Source organism: Lytechinus variegatus, chromosome 3 (assembly GCF_018143015.1).
Source record: "Lytechinus variegatus isolate NC3 chromosome 3, Lvar_3.0, whole genome shotgun sequence".
Classification (NCBI taxonomy): Eukaryota; Metazoa; Echinodermata; class Echinoidea; order Temnopleuroida; family Toxopneustidae; genus Lytechinus; species Lytechinus variegatus.
The window spans coordinates 27,529,113-27,552,743 of NC_054742.1; the positions used below are offsets into that span (position 1 = coordinate 27,529,113).

At 37.9% G+C, this 23,631-nt stretch overlaps 1 protein-coding gene across 2 annotated transcripts in view; it reads right to left on the reverse strand.

Annotated features, from left to right (window-relative positions):
• Positions 1 to 1,624: 1,624 nt before the first annotated feature.
• The window catches only part of LOC121410672, a 29,547-nt gene continuing 7,540 nt past the window's right edge, over positions 1,625 to 23,631 (reverse strand). For both annotated transcript variants that reach the window (XM_041602908.1, XM_041602906.1), the window contains exons 2-9: positions 19,978 to 20,116; positions 9,233 to 9,320; positions 7,457 to 8,094; positions 6,782 to 6,971; positions 5,515 to 5,730; positions 4,752 to 4,924; positions 4,194 to 4,393; positions 1,625 to 3,797 (exon numbers count right to left, since the gene is read on the reverse strand). In XM_041602908.1, coding sequence (XP_041458842.1) covers positions 2,982 to 3,797; positions 4,194 to 4,393; positions 4,752 to 4,924; positions 5,515 to 5,730; positions 6,782 to 6,971; positions 7,457 to 8,094; positions 9,233 to 9,320; positions 19,978 to 20,107 — 2,451 coding nt within the window. In that variant the 5' untranslated portion in view covers positions 20,108 to 20,116 and the 3' untranslated portion in view covers positions 1,625 to 2,981. The remainder of the gene's footprint in view (positions 3,798 to 4,193; positions 4,394 to 4,751; positions 4,925 to 5,514; positions 5,731 to 6,781; positions 6,972 to 7,456; positions 8,095 to 9,232; positions 9,321 to 19,977; positions 20,117 to 23,631) is intronic.

Sequence of the window (23,631 nt, forward strand, 5' to 3'; positions counted from 1 at the left end):
ACTCCATATTCATCAAAATGAATTTCAAGACAATATACAGTGCGTCCCCAAAAAACGTCCCTCTGACATAGGACTGAATTCTAAAATGTGGTAGTATTCTCAAAGAAAGTTCATTACATGATCTAACTTCTCTGAAAATTTCATTGGTCGCACTTCAGCAGTTTTTAATACACACTCTGTTATGAAACAATGGTGCATTTTAGCCCATTCCAAGTTTGCAGCATTGATGCATATCTGCATTGTCTATGGCATGTTAACCCCCATTCTTACATCCAGGATCTGAGCAGGGACATTTCCCTAATCATATCGAGGCTCATCAAATCATAAACTTGGGCATGTTCAGAAGGACAAGAAACATACAAAATTAAGTTTGTTTGATGATTGATAAGGGGAATCAGTGCACCAACTTGAAAGAAAACTTGAATGATGGATGAGTAAAATAAGCTGAAAAATAAAGGGGAATCGACAAGTTAATCACCCTTGGAACTTTAAAAAGATACTTTAAAAAGTTACATTGAATTAACTTGACCACAGTAGCATATTAACTAAAAAGTGATAAAAACAAAAGTGTGGTATTAGGCATGAAACAGACGTTACCCATTGTCTTATCATTGTGCATCTCCCGTTATCAAACATGAAATGAATTGTCAAATATTGTTTTTGCCGTTCTGAACATGCTCAAGGTTGTGATTTGATGAGCCTGGTTTGATCATGGAGATTTCCCTGGTTAGATCAGGGAATTCCTTGGTCAGAATGGTCAAAGGGGGTTGATGTGCTAGAAAGTGCAGAACACACAGTAGTGCTGCCTGCATGCAAACTTGGAATGGGCTGAAAATCACCACTGTTACATAATATACTGTGTATTCAGAACTACTGAAGCGAGACCAATGAAATTTTTATAGAAGTTAGAACATGAGATGAGCTTCCTAGTTCCATACATTTCATTGAGAATAATATTTATTTTTTTAAGTAATTTAGCCGCATATAAGAGGGACATTTTGGGGGGACACGCTGTACATACATACTACATGATATATTTGTCTTTCTAGAAGTCAATCACTGGACAGTAATGTGAGGAAGGAGAGGATATGAAGGACGGATTAATAAATGAATGAATTGATAGTATGAACAAAGATACTACAAGGGGAAGATTGGACACTTCAACAATTTTTTTGAAACACTCGATTTATGCTCATGGGGAAGGGTACCCACTAGCATTAAGTAAGTAAACCATTGCACATCGGCACATGGCTGTGTATGAAACATATGGGGAAATGAGAGAGGAGATTTGGAGAGGGTACAAGGGCGGTGCATGGGAATAATTCCACATTTTACTCAGAAACCTCTGAAATATATTCATCTTTGATTAAAGAAAAAAAAAATATTTTTTATGTAAAAAATCATCTATTTCTTCACCCCTCACCATTTCTCTCATGTGTTTTGTACACAACCATATCGCGATACGCAAAGGTAAAAAAAGGTTGTTACTTAACGCTTTTGGGCACTCTTCCTGAGCATTGCATTGCGCGGTGTATGTACTGTCCGATCTTCCCCTTGTAGTATCTTTGGTATGAATGAGTGGGACGAGAAGATTGATGAATTGATTAATTGATGAATTGACCAATAGATGGATGGATTGACTGAATGGGTGGATGGATGGATTTATTGATGTTGATCGATCAATTGTAATAATGATTGACTTATTGATGCGGCAAGAGCAATTATATATGAGGAGCGTTGTGGCCCAGTGGGTTAGTCTTCTGACACTGAAACAGAAGTCATGGGTTCGAATCCTAGCCATGGCGTAATTTTCTTCGGCAAGAAATTTATCCAAATTGTGCCGCACATGACCCAGGTAAGGTAAATGGGTACCTGGCAGGAATTTATGCCTTGAAATGCCACTGCACTGTAAAATGCTGCAGGGCTAAAAGCCAGGGTAATAGTATCCAATTGAGCGCACAGGGATGCATTTGGCAGTGATATACGCATGTTGGTATTGTTATTATATTTTATTATAAGAGGATCATATTTCAATATTCACATGTTCTGAAAAGACAGTACAATAATTTTCAAAGTCCGTGTAGACTGTTGTGCCCTTCCATGTTTAGATACATATTTACAAATTTAATATCATGTGTCTCAAATGAGAAGCATTTGATCAATATAAATTCCTGAGTATGCTCTCCTGAGCTGCTTAGAAGGCAAATAGATTTTCAATATATTTATCATTAGGCATTAAAGTGTCAGGATTTCCAAGGGGCGCATGTGCAGGGTATTTCATAAAGAGGAGACGCGTGTATGTTTATAAGAAAAATATTTTATCAATGAGGTTTATCATATGATGCCTTGGAGCAATATTATTAGAGCAGGCACGCACTCCCAATTTGCAGGATCATGTGCAGTGGAAGTGAACTATCTATTTTGCCCTTTAGAAAAATTGTGTTAAGTGATCCCTTATAGAAAACCAATCAAGCTATTATTCCAAAATTGTTAATTTGTAGAAAAAACACATTTTTTTCAATTGTCAAAAACGTGTATTTTTAACGTACAATTAGTAGATCGTGAACAACTAATGGGATATCTTGGAAGAGTGATTTGTGACTATGTTACAGGCAAGAAAATAGTTTTCATTAATTTTTGGTTTTATTTTGACAGAAGCAGTTCTATAGCCCTTGTCTTATTGTCTTCCTTTCATGATTGAGCATGCTTTTATCTATATTTATAATAATTATTAGTATTTCAGAATGTATTTCAGTGTTAATTATCATTTTTGGCAAGCTGAATATATACATGCTGAGATATATTTTTTCACTAATGAATATAATACTTAGGCAGATGACCACCTGCACAAGCATTAGAGAACCTACTCAGTCTCTATTGATTCAATACCAAGGCCTCACATACAGGATCAAGAGTGAATACTGAGGGAAATTTGTACCACGAAGTGATGTGATCATCTAAATAGGACCACCTCTTCTTTCTCAAAAGGAAGATGAGTGTGTCCTTTGTGATCCTGCTGATCTAGACTTGGGACGACGGGCATGGGAAATTCCTTGCTGTGAGTTAGAGCTTTTGCCAGAGGAAGGTCTCCCAGATGACTTTGACGGTCCATTCAAACTGGTGAGTGATGAGGATGTTGTTTTTAGGTGTACAGACTGGTTAACCCCTGGACTAAATGTTTGACTTCTAATCCGTCGATCCTTCAACGATCCATTCTTGCTTTCATCTCTTGTAACATCTAAATTTGCTTTGTCTTTGTTTTCTAATGCATTGAGGAGTTGTCGTTTGGACCGTGGAACCACAACTTGCCCGTTGGTGTTCATGACACCCGATTGGCTCCCTTTGCTCTGATAAACCATGTTCCGGGGAACGCGAATTTCAGTTGCGCGAATTAGTCCAGTGATGGGATCCACCCTGAGTTTAACATTTGAAGGGACATCTGGGAAGATATCTGATGCCTTGCGCTCAATTGTAGACATCTCAATATCAGGAATACCATCATAATTAACCATATTGGTCATGTTCTGCATCTGCAGCTGAAGCCCAAGACTAGCAGCATGTGCCATCTGAATGTTCCGCTTCTCCTCCAGGCGCTTCTCTCGCTGTCTGCGTCGCAAGAATTGCCGCTGTTTTTCACGGTATTCCCCAATGATTTCATTTCCACCACCAATTGTGATACTACCAATTGATGACGTAGATGCAACATCAAGTTTTGATTTGATTTTGCTCTTCCAGCCGTTGGGCTTGTTAAGCATCTGCAGCCGATTCAGCATGGCCTCCAAGACTGGCATATAGATCTGGGGATTGAGAAAATTTATCTGGAAATTAGTTTTCATGGGTATGAAGGTTCTGTCAGTAATCAATTAATTTTTTATCTCTTTTTCTATATCAATTTCTGATGCAGTCTTACATCACAAATTAATGTCTATTCCATAATGAATAATAATCCTAAGAATTGTTTTAGGCAGTTCAGGGCCCTGTTGCATGAAAATTTATGTCATCATGACACTTTTATGCAACAGGGCCCAGGTCGTTTAATGATCAGCTGTGAACGAATGAAGCTTGTAAAATATGAAAGCCTTTAAAAGGATCTTGTGCAAACTCAAATGTGTGAAAGATTTGATTAACTACTTTAGCCTGTAGCTAGCTATTTCTTTACAAAGGAAAATAAATGTTACATTTTATCAGAATACCTGTTGGTCCCTGACAAGTCGCTTGACCCTTGCTCGCAGCTTGGTTTCAGCTGTTTCTTTGAGTAACGCATATGTAGTTGGACTTTTCTTGACAATCTGTCGCTCAAAGTTATTGAGGTCCAACTCAAAGGTGTCCACACCCTGAAGACACTTCACAGAGAAGCTGTAAGTAGGTAGCCTCAACAAAACCTCAAAGTCACCTGTACCAAATCAAGAGATATTTTAATGAGATATCAGTACATTGAAAGATGTTATGTCTATGAAGTTGTGATGAAGTAATCAGATTCAGAGTTTTCTGCAGAAATCATCTTCTGCCCAGTCATCATCATTCTCTGCTGATGCACTCGCTGCTGATTATATTGAAATGATCTCACATCATGCCAGTTAGCTATTTGGAACAATATTGTCGACTGAATGCTTATGTGATACCGGTTTTCATTCTTCTGCTCAGACTAAAACATACAACCTTGAATCAAGTCTTTGTTTATCCTTCATTCCTTTTCAAAAGTGCACGTAGCACAAAAATATTACTTGATAAAATAGTGTTGATTCATTTACCTATGTAATCCCCAGCCCCGATGACACACATATCAGTGTTCTTGTAATTCATATCCTTTTCTGCCTCAGCATAAGTCTCCTTGCGTCTGACGCAGTGTTGGACTCCTCGCCGAGTGCTACCAGACTCCCAAGAACTAGATCCAGGATGGGTTGTCCGTGTTCCTCTCCCAGTTCTGTGATGAAATAAAAATTCTAATTTTCTTTTTTCTTTGACTTTTAATTGAACAGAAAGTCGTCTTTTTTCTCTCAAATATTGTTCAAACCTTGATGAATACCTACACCCTCTTTAAGATGGATAAAATTTTAGAAAGATGCACTGCAAAAATGCCGGTGTTAATTTAATTCCAGCCTGGTATCTATATTGGTTCACACCAGAGAAGCGTTGAAACAACACCAGTTAAGAATCAAACTGATATTTGTTTAACACTAATTGGTGTTGCTTAAATGCCAAATTGGTGTTGCTTAAATGCCAAATTGGTGTTAGCCTAACACCAAATCAGTGTTGTTTCAAAACCTCTGTGTGGACCAATATAGATACCCGGCTGGGGTTAAATTAACTCTGGCGTTTTTTCAGTGTAATAATACAAAAAACACTCAAAACTTTGGTTTGAATGATTTGTTTTGCATGGTGGATGAGAAAGCCTTGTAAATTACTTTCATAATTGGCGCAGATCTGTGTCAGTCTCAGCTTTCTTTCTTACATCAGATAAACTAGTGGACATCAAATTATACTTTTTTAATAGTTCCTGTAATGCAAACTTACTTTACATCTTTTGCAAACTGGACATCTGTCTCAGTGCAGAAGTTTGGATACTGTGTTATGTGTTGTACAGTGTCAGTTGAAACCTTGGCACTTCCCTGAGTGATGAAATGAAGTCCTTTTACAGGAGAGCCTTGCCTAGCCATAGTGTTGCCATACTGGTATTGGTATCTGGTCAAGCTCATTGTCATTACACTACGCTGCCTTGGTGTCCAGTTCCTAGACCAAAGAGGAAATTTGATTCTATCAAAGCTAAAGTAGCTTTTCCCCCATTGGTGTTTGGTGTTCAATACTGTTTTTTCCACTTATGATCACCAAATCTCTTTTGTTTTGTCATTTCATGATTAAACATTTTGAAGAGCTGGGATTGGTACTCTATCCCAGCTACTCTAAAGAAAATGATTTTGAAGTGGATGACAGAACAGTTGTCGATCTCACTAGTTTGGGAGATGCATAAGCAGTTAAAGAAATAAATGGGTATTGATCAACAGAATACACTTGCTTTTCTATGAATTATTCAAAAAATTAAGAAATTTGATTTAAATTTAGACATATTTTGAAATACCAATTGTATGAACAGCATGTGGCAATTCTTGCATACCATGTGATACTAGTCTTTAAATCTGAATTGTTTTGTTGTTGTTTTTCATCATGAGAGCCATGGGTCACTTATATTGACTGTATCACAAATACAAAGAATTAGAGGTTCATGTGTTTAGTGGTCCTAGAAATAAAAGAAACAAGTGTGAGATCTGCAATTTATACAGGCATATTGAGAATGTCATCGTCCCATGTATTATAAACTATGATGATCCGGCTACCACAGGCCTGGTGAAAGAGACAACCCTAGAGTAGACACACTTGTGGCTAAACTTTCCAGGAGGATCAGAATCTAAATCTGAACCCATCTATGATAGAAGAGGTTTTCAATGACCCCCCAAAAAATAATAATATGCAACATTTATAAAGCGCTTAATATAAATGTTTCTAAGCGCTGCATACTATTAGCATGGCTACCCTGATCGGGCGCATCAAGCATTCAAGGAATTCCTTCCTACCGGGTACCCATTTACTACACCTGGGTCGAGAGTGGCAAATGTAGATAAACGCCTTGCCAAAGGATGCTAGTGCTACAGTGGGATTTGAACACCGGACGTTGTGGTTCAAAGTCCGAAGACTTATCCACTGAGCCACAACAGGGCATCTGCTTGCTTCCCAATGCATCAACCAAGACCACAAATAAATCTAAGTAAGAATTAGAAAGACCTACCTGAAAAGTGGGAAGGTGTTGACGAAGTTCTTCTTGAGGTTGAACTCATGTTGCTGAGCTGCTTTAAGGCACCTGTTGTAGAGTTCTCTGTTGATGACAATGAGGTTTGTCTGTTGGTTAGCTATGATAGACGCAGTCCGGATAGGGTTGTTTTGGACAAGGGCCAGTTCTCCAAAGCACTTCCCAGCCTCTATATGAAAAAAAAAGATGAGGAATAAATTCATATGCTTTACAAAATATAATGCCTTTAATTCAACCTGACAAGCATGCAGAATTCTTCATTAATATTAAATATCCAGTATCTTTCATCATAGGTGCATACTATTTCTTTCTCCCCCCACCCCACGAAAAAGAGTGTGTTTTTTTTACCTCTTCTTGCCTCTCCCCATACATATAAGAATGCATCTTTTTCCCCCAGCTTTTTCCTCAAACTCTCTCCCTTTCTCTGTCTCCGCTTCTTCATGCCTTCCTGCTTTGACACTGTGTCTACCTTCCCCTTTCACCATCTCTCTCTTGCTTGCATCCATCTACTTTCGATGCCATTTCTATTTATTCTATTACTCTTTTGATTGGAGGAATCAAATGCTCATAAGGATGTTGTTTGAGTCAAAGAAATGATATACAAGTAGCTTACTTTTTGGTAAATAGAGGAATTGGTTTTCTCAATGAACTTACCCAATTCACGGATGTGCACTCCAAAGAGCGATCTTTCTAATTTGGTTGTATTTGGTTTCAAAATACCATTGGTGTCATCATCAGAAGAATAATCAAAGTCGCTATCAAAGTCGTCATCATAGTCATCATCATCATCATCATCTTCCACTTCACCATTGCTTTCATTTCCTTTATTATAGATGTCATTATCATTTTCATCCAAGAGCATTCCCTCCGACGACAACCCACTATCTGCTTGGCTTACATCATCAATGATGATTTCAATTTGATTCGTCGTTCCCGTGTCTGTTTTCCCGCCAATTTTGTTGCTAGAAATTTGATCGCTCCCGTCTGCCTGATTTTCATTGTGTTCGGCTTGACTCTTTCTGGTATTCTCATCGGATCCCCCAGCCTCCTTTGCACTCAGTGATGAATGGTCATCTTTGGCTGACACTCTATTTGAATTTGAAGAATGTTCTTGAGACTGAGTTGTCTTTTCTGGTGATCTTACTCGAGAACTCGGTCTGGTACTTAATCTTGTATTTGGTCTAGATTTCCTTGTCCTGTCTCGGGATGGTGGAGATTTAGCCACATTGTCTTGGTCCTCCAGTGCTTGGTTGATGTACACTGACACAGAGCCTGACAGGATGATGTAAAAGCTGTAAATAAGTAGAAGGATACTGATGCTAAAGTTTCGTTTAAACATTGCAATGTAGGAATTTGGCAGTTTTAATTTTATTAAAAAAGCATGTTATACCAAAAGGAAAATTCAACAAATGTTTCATGAAAAGATAGACCAAGGGTGGCGCCTCGGTATTTTTTATCCTTTTGAAAGCGAGAGAACATAAAGGTAACATATTTTTCTTCTCAATGGGAAAGTAGGGGTCACTTCTACTATAATGTACCCAGTCCCCCTCTATCAATATTCTCTGTTTTACCTTAGTTCATACCCTTTCTTCCTTCTTTGTTTGCTTTGATCACTTGAAAAAAAAAATAGGAACAGGCGTACTCCTGCCCCCGCATCTGAGATAGAGCCACTGTCAATATTACAGAATTAGAATAACATGCTACAAGTTTGTTCATATTTTTCTTGGAGAATGCATGTGCGTTACAACATTAGCCTACCACCAGTGACATTTTTCTATTCTATGAATTCATCTTCTGTAGGCATCAGTACTAGCCACATCTCCGGGGGGGGCCACTTCCATTCACGAGTGGATACCATGCGCGACCAAGGGGTCTCGAAAAGCACCCTAAACACGTAATTTCCATATTCTGAAAATGAACCCTTAACAAGTATTGGCGTGTGAAACCCTACCCTTAACAAGTATTGGAAACAAAAACGATACTCTTGGCAAATATTCCCTGAAATGAACCCCTAATTCCTAAACAAGTACAGGAATGTTTTATTGTTACGGTTCCTTCGGTAGTCGGCTTTACCTTATTTGGTTTAGTACGACCCCACTTCTACACCTCGCGCAAATCGGACTCTAAACACGAAGTGTTGGGGCAAAAAGGACATCCTTTATAAAACATTTGAATTTTGTTTTATCATCCCCGCAAATTAGACCCTAAACACGTAATTTTCCTAGCGAAATAGATACCCTTTTTTCATTATTTTTGTGTTTTTGGCACCCTTATCACGTTACGTACGTAACGTGCTCTATCGTGAAAAAGACATCCTTTTTACGTGTTTTTTTGGTCGCGCATGGTATCCACTCGTCAATGTAAGTGGCCCCTGTAGGCATCAGTACTAGCCACATCTCAGTAGGATCGACAGATTTCCAACAAACTTACCAATCACCTTTTCCGCCTTGCTCGATGATGACTGTATCTGTGGTCACTGGTAAAAAGTCGCAATTTCTCACAATATCTTTTACTACATCTGCAAAAATAAAATGTGAAAATATAACAAAGATATTTATGATATGTGGAATAATTCTGATGTTGAATATTTCAATCTATTCGGATGTTAATTTCGTTCAGAATGTTACAAATACACATATAACATCAATAGCTATAAAATTTATTACGAAATGGCATGTAAAAGTGGTTTAATGAGTAAAAAAAATGCTGAAGGGGTAGAACATTGCTTAAGTCACGAGCGAACAGCCCGTTTGACCTTCTAAAAATAAAAATCGAGATTTGTGACAGATTTTAACATACATGTGATATCCATAATATAATTTTATGTTTTGCCCCTTTCCCTTTAATTTTATATCCCTTTTCCCCTTTTTCTTCTCAATCGTAGAACTGTTGGGTAAATGATATTTTTAATCTTAAATGTGATTCAATTCCTTTTCATGTTAAAAACACATTTATAACACAGGATATGAATCAAACTTGGCGAACGTAAAAGTGGTCCAGTTTATATGTTTATCATGATTGATGACAATAAAGACGTGATCACATGGGTTTAAGTGGGACATTGTGAGTGAGTGCATTAAGTCTACAAATAAATAATGGTATCCTAGTAAATAAACGAGATGATAATGACAAACAAATTGAATGAAAACTAGCATAGATGTTGATTGAAATAGTGCGCGTGTACCCCGTCTCTCAATCGAGTGGTAAAAGCCAGAGAATATGAATTAGAATCAGAAGTATATTTCAGATTTCATATTTATTCTTCAAACTTACAGACTATTTTACGGCCATCAGGGGATGTACACATGCGTGACTAAATTATTTCCAAACACCCCCTAAACGAGTTCTTATCTGTGTGCAAAATAATCCACATAACAAGTTTTTCGCAGGCTTCATTTACACATTTTGGCCACCAAACAAGTCGCCAGAATATAACCCCTATCCCCTAACCAAGTTTTGACCGTTTCCCAGGATCGTTGAGCAATCGGGAAGAACCCGAAAACTTTTTAAGAAATAGAGGAGGAAAAGGCCGCGGAAAAAAGCTTGGGGGAAAAACATACCCTTAACACGTTTAGCTCGTCTTAAAAAAAGCTTTGGGAAAAACATACCCTAAATACGATTTTTGACCCCGCGACTGATCAGTCTTTCCAAACCACCTTTTTTGTGTGGAAAATCTGTGTTTTTGATACCCTTAACGAGTGCACGCGCGGCCCGCGTCCAAAACTGAAAAAAAAAACTTTTTTGGTCACGCATGTGTACAGCAATATATTTTACTGCTAATGCTTCACCATTAATAAGCACAGTCAACAAGTGAAAGGAGCCAAAGGAGGAAGATCTCTTTTATACGATAAATGGTTGTGCAAATATCAAAATCCAAGGCAGATGACATTGTGTATGGTAAATACCAAACATGGATACCATCCATCGTAAGCTGCTATAATTCGCGTCTAGTGTGGAATCAAACTTAAAATTGTTCGGCCTATTATGTTTCATATTTGATCTATTAGTTCAGTTGAACTTGGAATCTACACGAAGTGCAAATATTTATCGATTGTGCCTATGGAGATGGGAGAAGTTTTGTGAACGTGTTGGGCAAGAATCAAGAGGCTTGATTGGAAGGGCTTACAAATTGGGCTAATGGGTGAACAAAAATATTTGTTTCGGCTCATCTTAAAGCATTTTAATGTACAGGCAAACAAAGCAAATAACATTTCCATGTTTTGCTTTGTTGAAATTGAAATCCAAATAAGAATGTGCGATGCGGTTGTTTGCAACTTTAATTAGACTTGATTACAGATACAACTCCTACTCTTTCCATCTATCAAACGTTACATTAACGGGTGAAATCTATATAAGAGACTTTCTCTTAGCCACGCAACTAAATGTTAATGACTCAGTTGTTCAATCATGATCTATCTATTGATTTTCTTTGCCTCTCACGAATATTTTATCTGCACTTATTTCTTCAACTCTCCGTGTCTTATCAGCTTCCTACTTTCTATCATTTTCTTATAACTGACTTTCTTTCATGACAATACAGTGTACTCGTCATGCTTGTGTTCATTTCCTCTCTCTCTCTCCCCCCCTCTCTCTCTCTCTCCATCTCCTTAAAAGCTTTGTTATTATTCTACCAGAGCCTCAACTGGAGTCGCCAAATATTGTCAGTAGGGATTGGACTTCATGTTGGTCTGCAACTTGACCTGATTCATCAACAAACATTCGTGCTGATGGGGGTAGAATCGACAAGTACACACTTCACATTCCACCCTCTCGATCCCATCATCCAACAACTCACTTTTCCGTGAAGTAGGGCATAACCAGGTCTTGATTCAAATTGGGCAGGGTTCCAGATCACTCTATAGTCAAACAATTAATACATTTTGAGTAGACCTAGACAGTTGGGAGGCGACCAGTTTTCGAATTTATGAGAGAGCGCAGTGTTTCACTTGCATTGATCGTTTTGTAGGTATGACCGGAGTATCGAGAACAATACGATTATTCACTTTTTTATTGTCATAGTAATTGCAAATCATTATTTTTCCTTCGAGATTATGTAACGCATATTTAATTAATCATTTTTTTCTTACCAATAAAAGCTACGAAGATAAGATTAAAAATCAAAATTGACACACACTGAGAATATGGGGGAAATCTCGAATTATGATTAAATTTTATAGCTGGATTGGGGATACAGTAAAATGTAGTAAAGCCCCCCCATTGTTTAGAGAAATTCGCTTATTTTCTGTAAAGATAGAAGAAATGTTAAAATAAACAAGACAGATGTGATATCTATGACGTTTGATGAGCAAAGATACATAGAAAGGTGATCGTGAAGGTGAATCATAGGGACTAAAACAGGGGCGGATCCAGGATTTTCCAAAGGGGGGGGGTTGTAAACAGAAAAAAAATGACCAGCAAAAAAAAGGTTATCAGTATGAAATTGAAAAAAAACCTTGCGTATGCATGACATGTGCCACTCAAAATATCTTGGTGTGTGTGGCTCTCAAGGGGGTGGGGCATGGGCCGGATGTGCCCCTATCTGGATCCGCCAGTGTCCCATCCTCATTTCATTTATAGATTCACCATGGGTCGCTTTAACTTTCTGCAGAAATCGATAAGAAATGGGGAACATGGTTTTTACTCATCACACATCACCTGACACAACAACATGCGAACATTTTTACAGGAGTCGCTAGCATATTTCAATAACTCCTGCAAAAATGTTCGTGTGTTATTATTTTTTGTAGCTCTTTTTTTTCATTTTGGGGGGAAGTGCAATGGGGGCGGTCGGTACATCAACAGCTAGTTGGGTTAATGTTAATCCCATTGTGATCCCTGCACTCTTTTTCATCTTTCAACGAAACACATCTACTGGGAGAAATCGTGCCGGTAGACATAATCTAGTCTTCAAGAAACAGACGCTTTGATCATCTCATGAGGGTACGCACCGTGGCGCCCAATCCGCCGCAACTGATCGACAAATCGACGTTTCTGTCAATTTATTATGTCATTATTAATTTCGCAAATTTGGTTGTCGGCTTTTAAACCCACATGCTAAATGACAAAGAGTCGTTTCCTACCGAACTCGTCAGATAGCCGGTTGAAAATCCTAATGTTCACCATAAAATTCGTCAGCCATTATGATCTAAGGAAAAGTCGTCAATTTGGCGACAAATCATGCCGATGGTCGCGACATTATACAGATACAAAGTATAGATTAAACACAACCTATGTCTAGAAGTTGCCAATTGAATTTCTCAAGTTTACCACCAAAATCATATTTTTCTCTTCTCAGATACAACTCCCCCCCCCCAGTAAGCGTCTCTCCAGATAGACAACTCAAACAAAGACAGATTATAAGTGACAGTGAGAGTTGTCCTATACATGCATAGAATTCCAGTTTGATAAACCCTTTGATAAACAACATATACCTTTAATCCCCACACCAAGTACCAGTAGGTTATGATGCTCTGCAAAAGACACCCATAACCAATGATCGAAATTATATTCACAAACATTTTGATCGTGCCATGCACATTTGGTCGGACAGATACAAGTGGGGTATGTTTTCACAAGGAGTGACCTTATCATCATAAATTTGTAGATAATAGCGTGTCGTCTCCATCCTCACCCTCTTCCTTGCTTGTAACAAATCCTCACAAATTGTAAACTGATATAGCTCATGTTCTACACATGCTCACTATGATATTGTGTCCTTATACATTATGGCCATGGGTTGCTTCATAAAGCTTCGTGTATACGCATATGCCGTTACTCAAGAATGACGATGACATGTTCCTGTGCTAAATGTACATCTTTTTTAATTTCCTAAAATCCCTTCTCAGTTGTGCTAATTGTAAACCTTGCATTCAGATGTTTGTTAGCAACAAGAATTTAAATCAAACCATATATCGAATTCACCCGCGAATTCACAACTCCCGGTCACAACTTATTCCAGTTGTTTGTAAAGTTTTATGCGAACATTATTCATTTTCTTAACACCGCCATGTCGCCAAGGGCCCCGTGACACAATAACGATTGACCGTAGGGGTGATTTTTATGATTGATTTGATTATTATTACGCTTTGGTTAAAAAAATCTACTGTCAAAAGGGCACAAAAGCCATGACAGTGCAGTCTTTTTCGAAAACCCAAAACAGCAATGTCTTCCTGTACTCTGGACAATTTGCAATTTTTCTTAAGCTCAGAATCTTACAAAGATCACCTTTCCAGGTTCACCAATTTTCGACAAAGGCCGCTCACTTGTTCATTGTGATTTGAAAGCTCACAAAATGTCATCCAAAGCGAGCAAATGTAAAAGTCGAATGTAATCTCTTTTTTGTTGCATCTCAAGCGATTTAGTGGAGTAATATTTTCAGAAACAAAAGTCGTTCCATTACATTGATCCTCATAGTTAACAAGTAACATGTCAATCATTAGCTATCCCCGTGAACAGGCTTTATCCATTTCACTATACTAAAAAAGAAATTAATGTTTGAAATGCATACCTCTAATTTGAATACAATAGGTCGGGTTGAATAGCAAAGTAAGTACCGAAACTCGAGTGTAATGAGTTTGCATCAATCTTTTATTGTTACACGCCAATCAAATAAAACAGAAAAGATATCAATTTCTGGCGTCACGTTGCGACACCCTTGATGACGATGGTGATGATATAGTGGACATGATATTTATCCCATAATCCTGCTTGCGGTATCTTTTTCGATTGATTGTATCCCAAATGAGTTAGCGAGTTCTCTTTGGTATTCGTTTTCAGTTGTCACTTAAAGACAAGCAATATTTTATTTCCAGTCTGAATTGTCACATATATGTCATCATGCCGACATCATGCATGTGACAGATTGTGTCCAATGCAATGCGATATATCGATATGCTTCGCGGATAATTGCTATGGAAAATGCGACGAATGCTCACAAAATGCTCTGCTTATTATTTCTCCACCGACAATCGCTCCTACGACATTTTGCTCTCACATGATTTTGTTCCGCCGGTCAAAGTGTTCCAAAATTGTGACCACTTTGAATTCTAAGTAAACTCAGATTATACCAATTGAATTAAAATCGGCTGCAAATTTTCCTAAGCCGTGTACCAGATGCAAATTTGCAGCGATGTAGCAAATATTGAGAATGACAATTATGATGTCGATGGGGAAGAAGATGACGATGTAGATAATACTGGTGATTACGGAAACAACGACGATGATGATGACGAAAATAATTACAGTAGTGTTGTCGTTGTTGTTGATGATGATAATTGGATCTTCTTTATTTTCTGTGTATTGACCCGTTTGGATGCTAGAAGACCCCTCGGACAGTGATTCTCGTGGTCTTCAAGAAACTTGTCGGCACCGACAAGATGTCACTGTCTGACAGTTACTATGGTAACTGTCAGCTACTCAGCCAATCAAACCAATGACAAGTTGTCGGAGGTAAACGTGATTATCAGACAAAAATGTTAAAACAAAAAAATGTTTGTGTGAATGTTTGTAAGAAAAAGGGGCAATTATGGTAAATATGGTGCAGATGATGTCCCCACTCTGATGGTGACGAAGACATTTGGCAAAAATGTCTGAATAAAAAAAACGACAAAACAGCAGTAAAATGAATAAGCTACTTTTAATAAATCAATGGATTTTAGTCCGATGTGAGTAAACACACAACTCCGAACTATATCAAGACGTACGTTGATAATACCAGTTGGTTTCAGTGCCTTGGTGTAGTTTCGAATTCGAGACATCAAGACATATACAAGTCGATTCTAGACCACTCAGCCTCAGCACCTACAACGAACTTGTTTCCAGACCTCACTGTAACTATACCCCACCCCCTCCCCTAGAAAATATTAAAAGAAAAAAATCTCGAATGTTGACATGAATTGTGTTCATGCATGTCGTCGATTCTAAATCATGGTTTGAGACGGCATGTCTGTGGGATTAAATAGGATTAGATGAGATTAGGTAAACCAGTCTGTGATCCAAACCTAACCAGGCTCGACACCCGAGAGACCTCGATCAGCTTACAATCCTTGCAATTCGAGACTCTTCGTCAACTCACCTGCGGGACATCGAAAAATTTCCAATATTCTGTCCACTCAAATCTGTCTCCTTTTTTTTCTTTGCAGCAAATAAAATGCATTCTACTTTCTTTCTTTTTTGTTTCATGATACAATGGAACACTCAAAAACATCATATTTTTGGTGAAATATTCAGGTCACTAATCCACGATACTTTAATTTCTTTTTGTAGTAAAAGAGAGCTGAGACGTGGCCAATGTCACGACTGCGAGCGAAGACGGAATCTTTCATACCTCATCTCATCTGCTCTGTATGATGCCAAATTTATAAAAAATTGTTTTATTTCAAAAGAATTACTGGTTAAAGCTTGATAAATGCTTTCATTTTACCATGACAACTGAAATTGGAAGGATTTCAGCGGCACAACAAACAAAGAAAATTTGAATGGCAATTATTCGCAAAGTTAAGACAAATGTCGCTGTACTTCCCACTACAGGTAGAAAATCTTATCTATACACACATGTCTCATCTGAACCTTATAGAGGTTATCAAATATGTAAAAAGTATGCAATATGATATATATATCATATTCACGAATATACCGTATGTAACAATAAACTTGAAGAACTAGGATTGATATTTTGTTATTTTACAAATTGCGAAGTGAAGTGCTCTTTCTAGTATATCCGAATATTATAACCATGTATAGGGTCAGGGTTACATAAATGTTCATGCATAGTAATTTAATGTTACCATTTCATATCCACATCAAAAACTTTTGAGACCCATCTTTAAGCTTGTGATCATGATGATGTTGAAATCACACCCCCGTGAATTTGCAACAGATGTTACCGTTCATGGATAAAATGATATTTCTCTTCTCTTTTTTCCACTTCCCAAATCCCTCGGTGAATCTGACTATATCTGGACGAGGATTAGTAGGAGGGAAGATAATATTTCTCAAGGTCAGAACAAAATATGATCTCATGACATAAGGCGACAAAGGATTGTAAAATTGTGAGTGATGGCATAAAGCCTAGATACCTCGCAGCAAAAAAAATAAAAAGAGCGATATATACATATTGGTTTCAGTTCGTTTTAAGGACCAAATGAAATATTTATAAATAGTGGATGCAAGGTAGAAGGGAAATATCAGTTACCCCTCCCCCTTCCCTCTTATAATCTATCGGTGCAATAAGTGCCAAGTAGGGGATCGCTTGCGGCGTAGGTAAATATAGTGTCATCATTGTGAAACAAGATATCAATTGAAACAGTACGGAATATATGATGATAGGAAAGACCTCTATTTCGCGTGTGCACTTTCCCAGCAATACCAACGCCATATTAACTTCTTACTTAGACCAAAAGCTTCAGTCTCTGTATTTTGGTTGTTCCGCTGAACTGCGTTGGCTCCACTCAAATGGGGATTACAGTAAAATGTCAGAAATTGTTGAATAAATCCCCAGAAACGACGATTTTTCCTGTCTACTTCTTACTATGCTTTCGGAAATTCTTAAAAATACATATCACGTCACATTCTCACCTGGTAGGTGTTTCATAAAGCTGTTCGTAAGTTAAGAGCGACTTTAAGAATGACTGGTGATCCCATCTTGTGGTAAATGACAAATACATCGGCGATGGTTTAGCGCGTAAGAAAGGATCACCAGTCGTTCTTAAAGTCGCTCTTAACTTACGAACAGCTTTATGAAACGGGCCCCAGTATAGATATAGAATTGGTAGGTAATGCTTAGGTCACATGGCCACTTACGGTAGCTCCGGATGCTAATAGCTAGTTCCCACTCTCACCATTTGCGTCACGATTAAAACGGCGGTCTTGATCGTGCAGTAATCGTAGTGATCTTCTCAGATCTTTTTATATCGTATCAGATCAGTCGTGGCAGTCGTATTCATCGTAGAAAACTATTGATGCACGGCCACTGACGGTAGCATCCGCTAGGATCCGTATTAATCCGTAATTCAATCCGCTGCAGGATACGCAGGCATACGCCGATCCGCAGCCGGTATTTTGGAAATCTCAAAATCTTGCTGCGGATGAAACGGCATCCGCAGAGTTTACATTATCCATATACGTTAAATGCGTAAATCATACGCAACATCCGTAATTCAATAATAAATAATATTCCGCATTTATACAGCGCTTAACACATCGGAACGACGTCTCTAAAGGCGCTGTCACACCTTGGCGTTTTAGACAGCGTATGCCCGACGTATCAAAATTTCTCTAAAACGTCGGCATACGCTGAACTTCGTTGTTTTTTTTTTCAACTCTGGGCGTATACTTAGCGTATTCATAACGAGTTGCACGTATACATAACGTATTAGTAACTTATATCGAACGCTTCGTTAACTTATAAGTAACGTATTCCAACGAACTGGGTGTTGTGGCCTGCGCCTTTAATCCAAGCTGTGGGGAAGTTACAAATTGATGCAGAGGTTCGAGGTTCGAGCCCTGGTCACGTCTTTCGGATGGTGACGTTAAAGGTCGGTCCCAGACGTAAATAATCATGTCTGATTGATACACGTCTGACAAAACTCAAATACACACACACACACACACACACACACACACACACACACGCTTAGCGTATTGCTGGCGTATACAACTTATGCCCTACGATAGCCTAACTTACGCATAGCGCGCGGCAGCGTATCGCTGAAGAACACGTGTCGTAGCCTATAAAAAGGTTGCCGCTCGACTATTCAAATCATAACCGCAAGATACATCACCGTATCAACACCACCGCCATGCCGAAGAAAACTCCTGTGAACTCCACTTTTATATACCAATTCCTATAAACGTTGTCAACACGCCATTATACGGTAGCTGTAAGTTATAAACACGTTCAGTAAGTTTTGTGGTCGTCCGAGCACGTCTTCATACGTCAATATACGTTGGAGTTAAGTTACACATACGTTCAAAGCACGTTACTCATAGGTTAGAAGTAAGTTTTAGGGTACGCTGGACATTATCTCGACGTACATCGACTTATGAGTAACTTACGTGTAACGTGTATCAACGATCGCGTAAGTTGCCTTCAACTTATGACCCGCGTATGCGGGACGTATGAGCCATACGCTGGCACACGTCGAAAAATTTTGTGCTTGCACAAAATTTTTCGACGACCTCGCCGTATGACGACGTATACCAGCGTGTTTTAGCGTACTCTTAACGTATGCAAAACTTACCCGTAACGCATTCGACGTACGCCAGCGTATTCGCCAAATTCCTAATACGTCGGGCATACGCTGTCTTAAACGCCAAGGTGTGACAGCGCCTTAAGCGCTTTACAGATATATCATTACCCTGGTCATCGGATGAATGTATGCACTTTCTCCACTCCCTGGGGAGCATTTCAACAAGAGTTCCAAGACTAAATTGCTAGGCATACTACATAGACTTTCGCATCCTACCGGATACCCATTTAGCACCTGGGTGGAGAGAGGCAAATTGTGGATTGGCGCCTTGCCAAAGGACGCTAGGCTATGGTGGTATTCGAACACACGACCCTCTTATTATATACAAGGCGAGAGTCAGAACCGCTACACCACGGCGCTTCCATACGTGATATCCGTAAATAACAGATAATAGGTAACTTTTGCTAAAATTTCCGTTATTGGGGTAACAATTCTGTATTTTCATCATCCAAATAAACGCAGGCATCCGCAGGTCTGTAACATGGCCATGTGACCATGACTCTCTAGTAGGTTCATGGTGTGAACAGGACCCTCTCATGTCCCTGGTGTGACCGAAGCATTACCATTTGCATCAGTTACGAAAGGCAAATCATGGCGTAAATCGTGACAGTGGGCATGGTGGGAAAGAGCTATTAGTATCCGCAGCTACCGTAAGTGACCATGCGCGACCGGAGCATAAAATAATATTCCATGATAAATAATAAGGGTATGCGAATATGCATGTAATACCCCTCCCCTCCTCTACCTCAGTTAAAACTTCAAATGCATGTGTTAGTTCACAATAAAGACGGCGAGGTGCCCGAATCAAACAGCCGTATTGATGTGGGAATAAAATCAAATGAAATGACTAACGTGATTTAGACATGTTGGACCAAAAGCTTATATGGGCTATACATAAAACTCACTTAAAATGAACAAGAAACCAACCTGTTTTCTGTGCTTTGAAGAGTCCACTCATGTTTTGAAACCATGGAATAAGGAGATCAACCTCTCTATCATCCCTTTCATGAGGATCCTTTGAGATGAGAGCAACAACCTTCTCATAATTATGCGCCATCACGTCTACCTATGCAAAACAAAAAACGAAACAGTTATATAGATTTATGCGATTTAAACTTAAGCTCAATTAAAAGACACGCCCAAAGTTAATTGGTTTTCCGTAGCCTATTGCCTGTGTATCACAAAGAAGTTGTTTGCTTATTGATCATCAAGATAATCTTTTCCTCTTTCCCCTCCTTTTATTGTACTGGTCCCTGTTATTTATTTATTCTCGTCATACTACTTATTTTTTTAACGTCTCTTTTATTGCACCAACTAACTTTTTTCAGATTTTTTTTTCTTCGAGTCCTCGTTTATTTCAAGATGCATTTTATTGCTTTGTTTGCATTGACAAAATGAACATCATTAAATAAGATTAGTGGCGTAAATAAACAATATTTTTTTAGGTGGCCAGTTATGGCGTATCGGTCAAAATTTATTTTTCCAAAATGTGCGAGCGAAGCGAGCGATCAAAATTTCGACATTTTGGTTAGAAAAATCAAATTCTGTGACAGATTTCTACATAATTTTCAGAGAATAATATATCTCACCCTTCTCTCTTTCTTTTTCTCTTTTTTTGTACGCCAATGAATGCAATGCAGTAAATGAACTTAATAGAAATGAACTACATAAACTGAACCCCCTCATTCCTTCTCCTTCCTCTTCTTCTTCTACTTCTTCTTTTTCCTTTTCTTCTTCTTCTTCTCCTCCTCCTTCTTGTTCTTCTTCTTCTTCTCCTCCTCCTCCTTCTTTTTCTTCTTCTTCTTAAGAAATGAGAACAATTAGCGAACATTTCTGTCAAAAATCTGGATCAAACGACGAACTGTCCCACATATTATTTATTTTACCACATATTGAGAACAAATAATCATAGATTATAGATCAGTTGTGTTTTATTGAAAATCAGAGGTAGTACGTTTGCTAATCACTTGGATTTTGACTGAAGTCCAATGACAATTTGCTTTACATGTGATCTGTATGACAGAAGTTAGCGCGTGCAAAGTAATGGTTCATTTAATGATAATTCATAGATTACATTCGATTTCAATATATTTCATATTTGTTGATTGTTTTATTTCATATTCATTTGTGTCTGAAAACTATATTACACAATGGAGGGATATACTCCTAACCCATCTTTGTGACCAGGCAGTTATTTTCTGTCCTCAATTTTAAACACCATTTCATCCAGAATACACCTCAGTTTTTATTTGTACCATATCACACTTATTCATTAAAAGCATACAGTTTTGTTTTCATTATCAACGTTTCAATTGCTTAATTTTGACCCACCACGATCAAGCAAAAGTGGGACAAAAAAATATATTTTAAGAAGACTTCCGATATTAAGTGAAAACAGGAAATAATTTTCATGTATATAGTCAAGAAGACTGACACAGTTCATATTTGTACGTATATTATTTAGTGCTTCAAAAATTGAAATATAAAGTGACCGGAAACACCATCTTAATTTCATCCAATACAGATATGTGTACTATTTAGGCGTCTATAAGACACCTAATTACAAAATCGGGGTTTGCCTTGTAGTTTTAGCTTTTCATTCTCAATAATGGTTGTTTTCAGGGTTTATTAGTTCTAATACATGCACTTGTACGCATGTTTCATCTTGGTTTGAGAATTTTTTAAATCGGCTGCTCACAAATTTAAACAATACCTTTAAGCCCCGAAGCTTTAAACTTTATCTAGCAAAGAATATTGTAAACGAGTTTAACGAGCCGTTAAACTGCATTTTTCACACCTTACGATTTGAACGACATTACGGCAGTATTGTGTGAAAATATTGTTAAACGACAATCCTCTCTTTCTTTGGTAAAACCTGGTTAGAGTGGCAGGTAGAAGCAATTATTTGTGAGAATCTTGGTCAACTCATAATCGGGTTCTATTGACTCAAAACGCAAAAGTCATTATATTAAGTATTATGTTAGTATCTTACATGGACGGATTTTTTTTTCACAAGTATGTTTTTTCTTCGATAGAGGATCAGCCAAATGATATAGACGAATTTGGACATCGGATATATCACTTTGTTTCTATTGACATACTTTTCATTCGGGAGAAAACAATGAATTGATATGAATAGTCATAAATTCTGTTTTGGTATGGAATACTTTTGATATTTAGGAGGACTACTATATAGTTTGAATGTAAGATATATTTGTCGTGCCGTTGGTAAGGGGACAAAATCAATCACACGATATCGGTCAAGCAGAGTTTGCTGATCAATCAATCATCTACTCGGTCAACAAACTATCAAAGTCATTATCATTGACTACAAAAAGGAAATGTCTTCATTGGTTGTTTGTCATGAACATGATGAGTGAAATTTACTTATTAGCCTACATTCATGGGGGGGGGGTCAATAAGATGAGGGGTGTAAAAACGCATACAATATAACTAAATTCAGACTGCACTAGTTTTAGCGTTAAACAAATATAAGGCTATAGTCAAAATGATCTTTTATGAAATCACAATTATAAAGACAAATTATGTTATGCCGTAAATTATAAAAGAACACCTAATACCAGTCTCTAACAACTGAGTTCTTTATACAGAATGATTCTAATCACGGGGGATTTTTTTTAACCACATAGCTTTATTATTCTAAGTCAACGTCATTATTTGGTTATCGAAATCAATTTGAATTCTACTATGAATTATTTTACAGTAAAGCAAGAGCATCAAAAGAAAGTATGCCTAAAGAATGAAAGTACAAAACAAATACAAAACTTTCACCCCAAAAAATCTCGATATCTGAGCATCTCCTGATTTCGAACACGTAGGAAAACATGGCATGGACTTCTATTGATTGTGAGCAAAATGTAAGGAATAGAATAAAAAAGACCTATTGTTCTTCCATCTTGCCGCACATAATTGGTAAACAATAACAAATTCGGATTGATGAAATACCATTTACCATTTTCGTGAAATAGTTCATAGTAGCCTAAAACTTGAATGTCAAATGTGACAACTTATCAGTTTAAATGATTGTCGTAACCTGAATGAATCGGACGTTTCAAAATTTGTGTATTTTGCTATACTGGCGAATTTGATCGTATTATTGATATCGTATGGGAACACCTTTTTACTTTTCTACATCGGGTTCAGACCTACCAACCTTCCTAACCATAGGCCTTTTTCCTGACAAATATCACAATGCTCATACATTCATGATTTACATCACACCTTTAAATCTGTCAATAATATGATATGTTTCAGAGGTAAAGCAAGGGGAAGCCGACCGACACCTGATATCTATCGGAATCATAGCCTTAAATGAAAGGCTGAAATTAAAGAAAGACATGCTGGTTATAACCTGCGCGTGCGTATATACGTCCACAGTATGATGAGCTCCAAATGAATTATAATATATTGGTATATGATTGGAGGTACCCAACTTCCGTTGGCATGGTGATATATAATTCGGAAGCTTCGCTAGGGATCATATGGCGCAACCAAATTGGGATTTATCTACATCTGTTGGCTGTCATCGCTCTAGGACTCGAAACCAAGTTTGATTTGCAG